The 12,981-nt window shown below is 43.3% G+C and overlaps 1 protein-coding gene across 1 annotated transcript in view; it reads left to right on the top strand.

The window, feature by feature from the left end:
* The window catches only part of LOC122940096 (alpha-2-macroglobulin-like), a 174,593-nt gene extending 166,802 nt beyond the window's left edge, over positions 1–7,791 (top strand). The window contains exons 35-36 of the mRNA XM_044296442.1: positions 1,158–1,199; positions 7,682–7,791. Of these exons, the coding sequence (XP_044152377.1) occupies positions 1,158–1,199; positions 7,682–7,701 (62 nt within the window). The 3' untranslated portion in view covers positions 7,702–7,791. The remainder of the gene's footprint in view (positions 1–1,157; positions 1,200–7,681) is intronic.
* Positions 7,792–12,981: the final 5,190 nt, after the last annotated feature.

The raw sequence follows: 12,981 nt of genomic DNA, 5'->3' as shown, positions 1-12,981 counted from the left end.
GTGGGTGATTCTCTTTACATATCCCACGACTGCAGGATCAGACAACACAGGGTTTGTTTGTAGTCTTTAGATTATCACACTGATGTAATGGAAAACTGGTTTAGTTGCCCATAGCAACCAATACGATTCCACCTTTCATTTTTCAGAGCTCCTTTGGAAAATGAAAGGGGAAGTCTGATTGGTTTTCATGGGCAATTAAGCCAGTTCTCTTATACCCTGTCACCAGTTTTAATAAATCTTCATAGTTCTACATAGGAGCTGTAGACACAAAACTGCTCATTTGCTTATAGACTAAAAGTACTTTTTTCTCCAGAATGATGAAATGGATGGGATAGTTGCCAACTGTCACAAATATAGCAAGACTGCTTTTGATTTTAAGAGACAGTCCTGGAAAATTTGCAGTGTAAAAATGGGCAGGGCTAACTGAAACCCACCCAGGCAGGATTGGGGAGTACCCAGGGGCAGGGTGTAGATGCTCTGATTTTGTTAAGTATGGAATCATTAAAGGGGCATTCCGGTTTGTTATATTTAGCCCCTATCCACAAGTTAGGGAATAACTATTAGATAGGTGGGCGTCCTACTGCTGGGACCACTACTGAACACTATAAATGGGACTCTTTACCCCCTGCAGATCCCCTGAAATGACCGGAGCAGCCTGTCACACATGCACGCAGCTGCTCCATTCATTTCTATAGGAGTTCAGATCTTATCTCCTGAATTCCCATAGAAATTAATTGAGCGGCCGTGCACATGTGCGACCGACCACTCCGGTCATTTCAGGAGAACTGCAGGGGGTGCTCTTGTGATCGGTGGGGGTCCTAGTGGTAGAACCACTACCTATATAATAGTTATCCCCTATCCACAGGATAGGGGATAACTTTAACCAACTGGAAAACCCTTTAAGTGAAAGATATAATTGCAATCAGTTAAGCTACAAGACCTTGTGCCTGGTTAACCAGTAAATTTCCTGGTGGCAGATTCACTTTAGAATTCTAACAGTCTGGCTACTACAAAACACAAATGTACAATATAGCTCAAGTATAGATCAATATTGCTGTACTATCAATATCAATGGTGCATATTGCTTCAAATGTGTAATACTCAATATGACTCCATGTGACCATACAAAACCAAAAACAGTTATTTCTAATTTTCAGATGAACAAGCCACAGCAGAATACACTCTCCCTTGCAGTACTGGTAAGCGCTAGCTAGCTTATATGGTTTTCTCCCTATCTACCGCCTGTGTAAACTATCCACCTTGGTTTCATTCCCTCTCTCCACACTCTGATCTGCCATATAAACCGGTTCCTCCTCTCAGCCCTGGCTGCTATCGCTGAGAAAAAGGAGCTAGAGAACAGAAAGAAGAGTCAGAAACAAGGGCATTGCTCTGTTCCATTTTATGTCACATTCTGAGGTACCAGAAACTCAATGCAGGACTAACAGACACACAAGACTCCAGAGATTTTTCTTTTCATTTTTTTCATCTCTGCTTTTGAAAGCCATAGATTTTTTTTTTTTACTTCTTTTTTTTTTTTTTTTTCAACAAGGCCATAGGAGAGCTTGTTTTATGTGGGATGAGTTTACATTTTAATTGCACCATTTTCAGGTACCTTTTCTGTATTTTACAACTCTTAAAATATTGTTTGGGGTTCCTGCTGGCTTATTGTGCCTACTACTTTGCCATAATAACCATGACTAATTGATCATATCACGTTTCCACGTTCATACCCACTGACATGTTGACTTTGTTGGCTCATGTTTTGAGGTTTACTTGAGCCCATTGTGTGATTCTTTTTTATGAGAATACTGTACGCTGTTATTGACTTTTCTTAATTTATAAAATCAGTAAATACCTTTGAAACATAAAATATTGTTTGGAATGACTGTGGGAAAAATGCAATTTCACATTATTTTTAGGGTTTCACTGCATAATAGAAAGACATTGTGGAGACCAAATGTGTAAGGTCTTTGTTACTTTCACTGCATTTAAACAATTAAAAAGTTATTTTCTTCATTTTTCATAACTTAATTTTCTGCCAAAAGAGCTGTATGAGGGCTTAGTACCATTATTTGGATACATTCAGCCTTTTGATCATTTTGTTTCATTTGTTTTGGGAGATGAGGTGAGATACAATTCTGGCATTTTTTTCCTTTTGTTTTTACAGCATTAACCCTGAAGGTTAAACAAAGCGATAATGTAATATATAGGGTCATTACAGACAAGACAATACCAATTATATATATATATATATATATATATATATATATATATTTACATATGTGAAATTAAAAGTTTTTCTTTATTTTGTAATATTTTTACAAAATATATTCATCTATTTCACATATTTTAATCCCCTTAGGGGACTTGAAGCAGCAATCATTTAATTGCTTGTACCATGCACTTCTGTATTACAGTGTATTGGGATTTTTATTACATTGTGCCAGACACATAAAGCTACAGAGGCAAGAACATGGCATGCTCAGGGTCCTTCATAAGGCAGCAGGCTGCCACAACATCTACCTGGCACCCTTTGATTGAGTGCACCTATTGGAGGACAAAAGTAGATCCCTCCATCTGTCTAACTACTCAGATGCTGTGGTCGCTATTGAGCACTATTGGGCACAGAACCCAAAGGGGTTAATGAAGACTATATAGAAAGTTCCTAAATTTTGCATTTAGGAAGCAAATGAACAGTAAAACAGGGTAAAGGTGCCTATAGTGTTTAAATTGCCTGTCCTGTAATGAAAAGGAGGTGACTCTGCTGATCCTGATCAAATCTATACAGCAAAGATGAAAGTGAACTGCAAAAAAAAAATAAAAAATGTAAGTGTCAGCCTCTTGTCCGTCCTCCAATTACTAGAATGAAAATTGGAGGTTTTTTTTATTCAGCTATATAAAAAATTAAAAACAAACGTAAAATAAAAATAAAAATAAAATAAACTGTATGTGAATAAAAAAGTATTTTGTAATGATACATTTTGTTTAGAATGATAGCCACTCATCGAGAGCACTAATAGATTCAGCAATCTTTAATGTAAAATATATCTGTTCCTGCAACAACTACAGAATAAACAGTGTTGAAATACTCTCTAACCATAGTTACATAGTTGTTAAAGTTGGAAAAAGACAAAAGTCCATCAGGTCCAACCTGTAATACTGCTATATCGATCCCTGGATCAATGTCCATCTTCCTTTTAATAAGGGGTTGGGCCAAAGGGGAAGGGTGCGTATTACAAGATTTATATACATTGTCATAAGCCTCAATGTTATTTTGAATTAAAAAGTAATCTAAACCTTTTTTGAAGCCATCTACTGTATTTGCTGTCGCCCTTTATGACTGAATCTTTTTTTCTCCAGTCATAGGGAATGGCCCCTTGGTTTTTGAGGGGGTCTAACACAGAATAGTTTCCCTTGATATTTTTTGTATGGTCCGTTTATATATTTGTACAGGTTAATCATGTCCCCCTTAGACGTCTTTTTTTTTAATTTTCAAACAAATTTAGTTCATTTAATCTTTGCTCATAACTAAGATCTTCCAGGCCCTTTATGAGTTTAGTTGCTCTCCTCTGTACTTTTTCTAACTCCAGGGCATCCTTTTTATGGACTGGTGCCCAGAACTGAACTGTGTATTCCAGTTGAGGCCACACTAATGCTTTGTATAGTGGCAATAATAAATCCCTGTCCTGCAAGTCCATACCTCTTATTTAGTCTATTATCTATTAATACACAGCACTACTACTCCCATCCTCTATGTCATTAATGAATAAGTTAAATAATAGCGAACCCAGCACAGAACCTTGGAGTACACCACATATAACCGGGGACCATTCAGAGTAGGAATCATTGACCACAACTCTTTGGATACGATTATGAAGCCAGTTTTCAATCCAATTACAAATTATATTTTCTAAACCAATAGACCTCAATTTACCTATTAGTTATCCGTGTGGGACAGTATCAAACGCCTTTGCAAAGTCCAAAAACACAATATCGACAGCCTTCCCTCTGTCCAGGATTCTACTCACCTCCTCATAAAAACAAATCAGGTTAGTTTGACAGCTTCTGTTCTTAGTAAAACCATGTTGGTATCACTATATTATTGACAGCTACATAATCCTGTATGTAGTTCCATAGAAGGCACTCAAACATTTTTCCCACTATGGATGTTAAGCTTACTGGTCTATAATTTTCTGGTGAAGACCTAGCACCCTTTTTGAAAATGGGCACCACATTCGCCTTGCGCCAGTCCCTTGGTACAATGCCTGTCATTAAAGAATCTATAAATATTATGAACAGAGGCAAAGCAATAACTGAACTGAGCACCTTTAGAACTCTAGGGTGTAATCCATCTGGACCTCGGGCCTTGTTCACTTTTATTTTTAGCATATTAAGGACTATATTCACATTCAGTCGGGAAAATATGTTATTTGAGGTATTTCCCCCAGTGGCACCACCCTCATGAGATGCCCTCTCTTCTTTTGTATATACAGAGTAAAAAAAAAAACATTTAGGAGCTCTGGCTTCTCTCGATCCCCAGTGACCATCCTTTAGGGGTCCTACATATTTATGTATTTTAAGAATGTTTTGAGGTTATTCTTACTTTCTTTGGCCACCTGTATTTCATTGTGTATTTCCGCTGATTTTATTACCCGCTTACATAATTTATTTAGTTCTTTATACTTTTTAAAGGCTACAGCTGAGCCTTCCGATTTAAATTTCTTAAAGGCTTTTTGTCATTTATTGCTCTTTTTACACTATATTTAAGGCATGTGGGGTTTAATTTTATTCGCTAGTAGATTTAAAGCACTCCCATTTAGCATTAGTGTCATTATGTGACAATAGTTGCTCCCAGTCTATGTCCTAAAGTGCAGCACTCAACCGTGGGAAATTCGCCTTTTTGAAATTACCGACTTAAGTTTGCTTTTTACAGTTTAGTTGGAATATAATTATATTGCGGTCACTGTTTTCAAGGTTTTCATGGATAGTGACATTTCTCACAAACTCTGCAATGTTAGAAATTACTAGATCCAGATGAGCATCGCCTCTAGTAGTATCTTCGACAAACTGGCCTATAAAATTTTCTCGGTTTTGTAGCAGAGGCCGAACCATGTTCCCACTCTATGTTTGGATAGTTAAAATCTCCCATTTTCACTACTGTGCTAGCCTATGCCTCCCACTCCATTTGCACGTACAGTTGATTTCCTCCGTGATATTGTGGGGGTTTATAGACCACACCGACAATTTTCTTTATTTTTTTTTTTTTTTTATTTTTTTCCCCCCTCTGAATTTCCACCCACAAGGTTTCAACATCATCACAGCCTTCATCCACAAATGTTTCTTTCACACTTACTTTCATATCACTCCTGGCATACAAGCCTACACCACCACCTTTGCGTTTATAACTATCGTTTCTAAAGAGTGTAAAACATTGACGATTTATAGCTGTCACGGTTATATTGGTGTTTGACCGTGACGCGGTTGCCGTGCAGACTCGTTGCTTGTGGCAACGTGTAGTTTGTGGTTCGCACGTGCACTTCACCTTTAAGTTGTGTCTCCCTGCTGTGTGGTGTATGGAGGGGTGAACCATAAGTCTGTAGTCAGTGCTGCCTGGGGCTGCCGTGCACCTTGCTGTATGGGGTCCATGCAGTATCAGGAGTGCTGGATACCTGTGTGTGGTGTTGTTTGTACGGAGTCCTGTCTGGTGCTGGCCATTTTCTGGCGCGCATGCTTATCCTCCGGAAAAAGGGTATATGGTGTGAGATGCTGTTAACAGTGCTGTTCTCTGTGTTGCAGTTGGTGTGAACCGGCACTTGTGTTTGTGTCTCCCCTTGTCCATGTCTCAGTGGTTCGTTGCTTGTGTTGTGTTGCTGGCTTCATTCCTGTGTTGGCTGTGTGCTGGTTGGGGAATGCTTGCTGGGAGCGACCTTGTGTGAACTGAGTCTGAGGTGGACGCAGCGTTCAGTGCGGTCTCTCAAAGCTGTTTATTGGCTGGCTGGCCAGTTTCTAGGTGGTTCCGGCGTGCTGGCAGCAGTCTTGGAGAGACCTCCTTGTACTGACGCTGATTCTGCTACCTATTCTTTTCCCCTCTCCCTGTTGTTTATTGGGTGTTCCATTTAGTTTCCACTTTTTCAGTTGGGGGGGCTTTGAGGAGTGGGACTGTCATGGCCTTTGCTGTGTGCGCCGTGACACTTTTACCTCACTTGCAGTTGCCCTGGGCAATGTGTTGCTGTTATGGCATGTGGTGGCAGTGTCTTGGCTTTTACTGTTTGCATCGTGACATGGTTGCCATGCATGCTGTTATGTGTTGCTTGTTGGCTGGTGTGTGCACAGGGTTAACTCCCTGACTGGGTGTGGTCACTTGGGTTTTATTACCTGTGGCTCCCTGGCTGGAGTCAGTGGTACTCCAGCCGTCGTTGGTGCTGGAGCTCCGCTCCAGTCCAGGGTGTTCTGTCTGCCTAGTCCTTGAGGGCCACCTTGTAGGACATACTGTCACAGTGGGGAGTGGGGGAAACCCCCCACCGTACAATGTCAAATATAAAGAGGGAGCAGCTAGGCCAGGACACAAGGATAAGGGAGCAGGTCACCTCCTATTGCGTCCCTAATCCTCGTCCTAACCGTATGAGCGGACCTAGATGGTAGGACGGCTCATACCCTGGATACCTTTGGCCCAGAGTCACCCTGAGAATCCCTCACAAAGGAGCAGGGGAGAGACGACCTGTTCTTCCCAGACACGGAGGAACAGGAGTCTCGAATGGCCAAGCTGCAGGGAAAAGTGGGAGACTGAATACATCAACAGAGTCGGCAGGTAAGAACACAAGACAACACGCTTACCTGCCGCTGCCACCATGACTGGAACCCGTGCATACGTACAGGAGCCCACACACCAAACATGACTCCGTACAAACAACACCACACACAGGTATCCAACACTCCATATACTGCCTGGGCCCCATACAGCAAGGTGCACAGCAGCCCCAGGCAGCACTGCGTACAGACTTATGGTTCACCCCTCCCCACACCACACAGCAGGGAGACACAACTTAAAGGGAAAAGTGCACGAGCAAATCACAAATTACACGTTGCTACAAGCAACGAGTCTGTATGGCAAACTCGTCACAGTCAAACACCAATATGACCGTGACAATAGCCCAATCATGAAAAGAGTCCAGCCATGTCTCAGCAACACCAACTACATCAATATATTTTTCCAGTACCTAGGCCTCAAGCTCTCCAATTTTGCTTGCTAGACTTCTGGCATTTGTGAACATACATATTAAGTTGTCATCAAATTTTACACTTTTAGGAAATGTATTTTTTTATTTTTTTATGATCATTACAGTTGTCAATCCACTATCTTTGGTTTAGCTTCCCTCTTAGGGCTCTATTACATTAAAAGATTTAGCAGATGATTGTCTGGAAGGAAGCGCTCCTTCCTGGAAATCGCCTGCTTGTTAGTGGAGGAGACTGTTGCTATTACATGCCATAATCTCCTCCACAGTATGGGGAGAAGCGATAGGTAATGCCATCGCTAGTCCCCCTACTGACTCATTGTTTGCCGGCAGCAGATAGTAATTAGAAAGCACAATCTGCCGCTGGAAAAGGATAATTTTTAAGCATGCTCAATAATCACGATTGCCTGATTGTCTATGTAACCCTTTTGTTTCTGCTCTGGTTACAGATAATACCACAAATTCATGATAAGACCTGGCTGTATACATCATCTGTTCCTGAGAGCTACCACTGAGATCTGTTGCTCTGATATTAATAAAATAATAATGAAAACGTAAATCACACGTTCTGTGTCGAAGAACTTTCATAAGGAAAACAAATTTCTTACTTAATAATAATTCTAAGAATCTTAATTTATATAGCACCAACATATTCTGCAGCACTTTGCAATCAGAGTTTTCATGTACTACTAAAACCATTCATTATATAGCAACAAACAAATCAACAACTCCCTGCCCTTCTGGGGCCATAACTTTTTTTTTTTTGTTCACAGGCGTAGTAGGGCTTGTTTTTTGTGGTACAAGTTGTGTCTAATTCCACCATTTAATTTTGCCTATGAAATTCCAAATAGGGTGAAATTGAAAAAAATAAAAAAATAAAGCAATTCTGCAACAGTTTTATGGGTTTTGTTTTTACAGTGTTCCCTATACCGCAAAACTGACTAGTTTCATTCATTCTCCCGGTCAGTACAATAATACCACATATATATAATTTTTCTTGCTTAGTAATACTGAAAAAAGTAAAAACTTAAAAAAATATATAACTTTTTTTCATCGCCATATTTTGACCCCTATAACTTTAGTAGTAATGTGTATGGAGCTGTATGAGGGCTCATTTTTTGCAAGGCAATTTGTAGTTTTCATCGATACCATTTTGGAAGACACATAACTAATGTCACCATATAGCACATATAAATAATGCAGATATACTGAACAAAAATATAATGCTAAACACAAGACAATACAACAAAATTTAAAGGAACAGAACTTTACTCCGACTGAAGCAAAATGGTTACAAATAATGGCACTAAGCTAGATGGTTACAGTCTCAACAGGACATACAGTTTGGATGGTACTAGTAAGGGAAACAGCTTGTCTGTTACAGTTTGTAATGGGCGCATAGCTTGACAGATACAGCGTGCGCTGGTACTCGCGCATATTCCGATCAGTAACAGACGTTTTTACAAAATTTTGTTCCCTGTTCGCTATGTAGAGCAGGGGTATATCACAGCCAAAGATTGGTCAATGTCACCGAACAATGTAGCAGACGAATTAGTGAAATGTATTTGACTGTCCACTATGTAGAGCAGGTGTAGATCACAGCCAAAAATTGGTGAATGTCACACAACAATGTAACAGACAAATTAGTAAAATTTATTTCTCTATACACTATGTAGAGCAGGGGTATATCACAGCCAAAAATTGGTGAAAGTCACCCAATAATGTAACAGACCGGAATTAGTGAAATTACTTAAAATAACATAAAATACGTACAAATTAAAAATAATAATCTTAATCTAGGAGGTGGAGGTCCATATGGAGTAGGAGGTTGAGGAGGCGGTGGACGTGGCAGTGTAGGTGGAAGTGGTGGAGGAGGAGAAGGTAGCCAACCCTGGTATTTTATTTTTTATTTTATTTTTTTGTTGTTTAAATTAGGGTACACCCCAAAACATTGGGAAATATAAAAAAATAAAACAATGAGAAAGTGCGCTGAAGTATAACAATGGCTGGGTGAGGCTGGGGATAAACGGCTCTGCTTGTCTGTGATAACGCCCCCTGCCGTGCTAAACACACGTTCAGACAATACACTGGCTGCAGGCCAGACCTGCACCTCCAAGGCGTAAAGGGCAAGTTCAGGCCATGTGCCCAATTTGGAGACCCAGAAGTTGAAGGGGGCAGACCCAGCAGTCAGAACGTGTAGGCGTGTGCACACATACTGCTCCACCATGTTGCTAAAATGCTGCCTCCTGCTAAGATGTTCCATATCAGCTGGTGGTGCTGGTTGTTGTGGCGTGCTGACAAAGCTTTTCCACATTTTGGCCATGCTAACCCTGCCTTCTGAGGTGCTGGCAGTGCCCCAGCTGCGTTGGTGACCTCTTCCTCTGCCTTCGCCTTGTGCTTCCACTGTGCTCCCGCGGTCAGGTGGGAATGCCATCAGCAGCACGTCTACCAGTGTGCACTTGTACTCGCGCATCTTACGATCACGCTTCAGTGACGGAATTAAGGACTGTACATTGTCTTTGTAACGAGGATCCAGCAGCGTGGCCACCCAGTAATCAGCACAAGTGAAAATGTGGCCAACTCGGCGGTCGTTGCGGAGACACTGCAGCATGTAATCGCTCATGTGTGCCAGGCTGCCCAGAGGCAACGACAAGCTGTCCTCTGTGGGAGGTGTATCGTCTATGTCCTCTATATCCCCCCAGCCACGCACCAGTGTTGCCCATGATCTGGTTTGGGTGCCACCCTGCTGTGAACACAGTTCCTCCTCCTCCTTCATCTCCTTCTCCTCATCCTCCACCTCATCATCCTCCAGAACTGTGCCCTGGCTGGACAATTATGTACCTGGCGTATGTTGGTGCAGTAACCCACCCTCGGAGCCACTTGTGAATGACTGGCCTGAAACCCTTGTAAATGATGCCTCTTCCTCCTCCTCCTGTGGCACATCCTCTTCCATCATCGCCCGGATGGAGGCATAGAAGTGGGATAGTATTGCTGAGAACAGCGTCATTGGCACTGGCCATGTTGGTGGAGTACTCAAAACAGCGCAACAAGGCACATAGGTCTCTCATGGAGGCCCAGTCATTGGTGGTGAAGTGGTGCTGTTCCACAGAGCAAATCACCCGTGCGTGCTGCAGCTGAAACTCCACTATCGCCTGCATGTGCAAGGTGGAGTTCCACTTTGTGGGCATGTCGCCATATGAGGCGGTGAGCGGGAAGGCCGAAGTTACGCTGCAGCGCTGAAAGGCGAGCAATAGCCGGGTGAGAACGCCGAAAGCGCGCACAGACAATCTGCACTTTCTACAGCAGCTCTGACATATTGGGGTAATTTTTCAGGAACCTCTGCACCACCAAATTCAGCACATGCGCCAAGCAAGGGATGTGCGTCAAACCGGCTAGGCCCAGAGCTGCTATGAGATTTCGCCTATTATCGCACACCACCAGGCCGGGCTTGAGCCTCACTGGCACCAACCACTCATCGGTCTGTTGTTCCATGCCCGTCCACAGCTCCTGCGCGGTTTGGGGTTTGTCCGCCAAACAGATACGTTTCAAAACTGCCTGCTGTCGTTTACCCCTGTCTGTGCTGAAGTTGCTGGTGAAGGTGTTACGCTGACCAGATGAGGAATCGGAGTAGGAGGAGGAAGCAACAGAAGGCAAAGAGAAACACCCTGCAATCCTCGGTGATGGAAGGACATGCGCCAAACTGCTATCTGCCTCAGGCCCAGCCGCCACTGCATTTACCCAGTGTGCTGTTAGGGAGATATAATGTCCCTGACTGTGCTTACTGGTCCACGTATCCGTAATTAGGGGGACCTTGCCACAGATGGCGTTGCGCAGTGCACACCTGATTTTGTCCACCACTTGGTTGTGCAGGGAAGGGGTGGCTCGCCTGGAAAAGTAGTGGTGGCAGGGCATAACGTACTGTGGTACAGCTATCACCATCAGATTCTTATACTGTCCATGTCCACCAGACGCAAATACAGCATTTCAAAGACCAGGAATTTGGAAATGCTGGCATTCAGGGCCAGGGATCGCGGGTGGGTAGGGGGGTACTTCCCCTTTTGCTCCAGTGTTTGGGAGATAGACAGATGAACGCTTACATGGGACATTGTGGAGATGCTTGGTGACTGAGGTGGTGGTATTGCTGGCACATTCTCTGTTTGCGGGGTGGCAGGTGACACTGTCACTCCAGAGGGGGATGAAGAGGCCGAGACAGCAGCAGAAGAGGAAGCAGGAGGAGCCAGAGACCTTTCTTGGTTTTTGAGGTGTCTACTCCACTGCAGCTCGTGCTTTACACTTAGATGCCTGGTCATGCAGGTTGTGCTCAGGTTTATAACGTTTATGCCTCGCTTCAGGCTCTGATTGCATAGCGTGCAAACCACTCGTGTCTTGTCGTCAGCACATTGTCTGAAGAACTGCCACTCCAGGGAACTCCTTGGAGCTGGCTTTGGTGTGCTTGGTCCCTTGATGCGGTGGGCAGTAGCAGGTGTACTGTCTAGGGGATGGCAGCTCCACTTTTTCACCCTGCTCCCTCTTTTGCTGTGCTGCTGGCTCTGTGCGACCACCGCCTCTTCCTCTGAGTTACACAGGTCACTCGCATGACCTTGATTCCATGTGGGGTCGAGGACCTCATCGTCCTCCACATCATCTTCCACCCAGTCTTCACCCCTGCCATCCTTGTCGGTCTGCACACTGCAGAAAGCCCCAGCAGTTGGCACGTGTGTTTTGTTATCATCCGAGACGTGCTGCGGTGGTCCTCCCATGTACTCATCCTGAAACATAAGTGGTTGGGCATCAGTGCACTCAATCTCTTCTCTTCTGGGGCAGGGCTATGTGGATGGCCTTGGGAAATCCTGCTAGCAAAGTCATCAAAAAGCAGAAGAGACTGCTGCATGACTTGGAGCTCAGACTGCTTGGCTGATTTGCAAGGGGGTGAGGTGAAAGACTGATGGCCATGGGCTGCAGGTGCCAACTCTGATCTTTCAGCAGGGGACTGGGTGGGAGACAATGTGAATGAACTGGAGGCACTGTCAGCCACCCCATCTACTATCGCCTGTACTTGTTATGGCCTCACCATTCGTAGAACGGCATTCGGGCCTACCAAATAGCGCTGAAGGTTCTGTCACCTACTCTCACCTGAGGAAGGTGTTTCACTTGTGCGTGTAGCTGGCACAGATCGACCACGTCCTCTCTCTGCAACAGGAGCTCCACCACCACCAGCAGCACCCCGATCAGGGCCACGTCCCTTATTTGACACTCTCCTCATTCTTTGTGTTCGCCCACCAAACTAACAGATGGTTTATGTCAGGCGATAATGTAACCGCCAATAGTCAACAATTAAGTTCACTGACAGTAAGGCTGTGCCGGTGTCATAAAGAGAAAACATTTCTTGAGGTCACAACAGTGCGAATTTAATACAATTACTTCACGCTCACAATAAATTTGAATTTGTCAACCAACAATGTAACAGCAGTATTGACTGGTTTTATTGGACTGTCAGAAATGCAGCGCAGACCGCAAATGTACTATCTCGCACAAAAAGTGAGGTTTTTTTTCAAACGACAATGTAACAGCAGTATTTAACTGTTTTATTGGACTGTCAGAAATGCACTCAAGCCACAAATGTACAATCTAGCACAAAAAGGGTGTTTTTTTTCAAACAAAAATATAACAGCAGTATTTAGCAGTTGTATTGGACTGTCAGATTTGCAGTGCAGGACGCAAAGGTACTTTATGGAAAAAAATAAGATGA

The sequence above is a fragment of the Bufo gargarizans genome, chromosome 6 (genome assembly GCF_014858855.1).
Source record: "Bufo gargarizans isolate SCDJY-AF-19 chromosome 6, ASM1485885v1, whole genome shotgun sequence".
NCBI classification, from domain to species: domain Eukaryota; kingdom Metazoa; phylum Chordata; class Amphibia; order Anura; family Bufonidae; genus Bufo; species Bufo gargarizans.
Note: the sequence above shows the minus strand (reverse complement) of the source record. Positions and strands in the feature narration are given on the sequence as shown.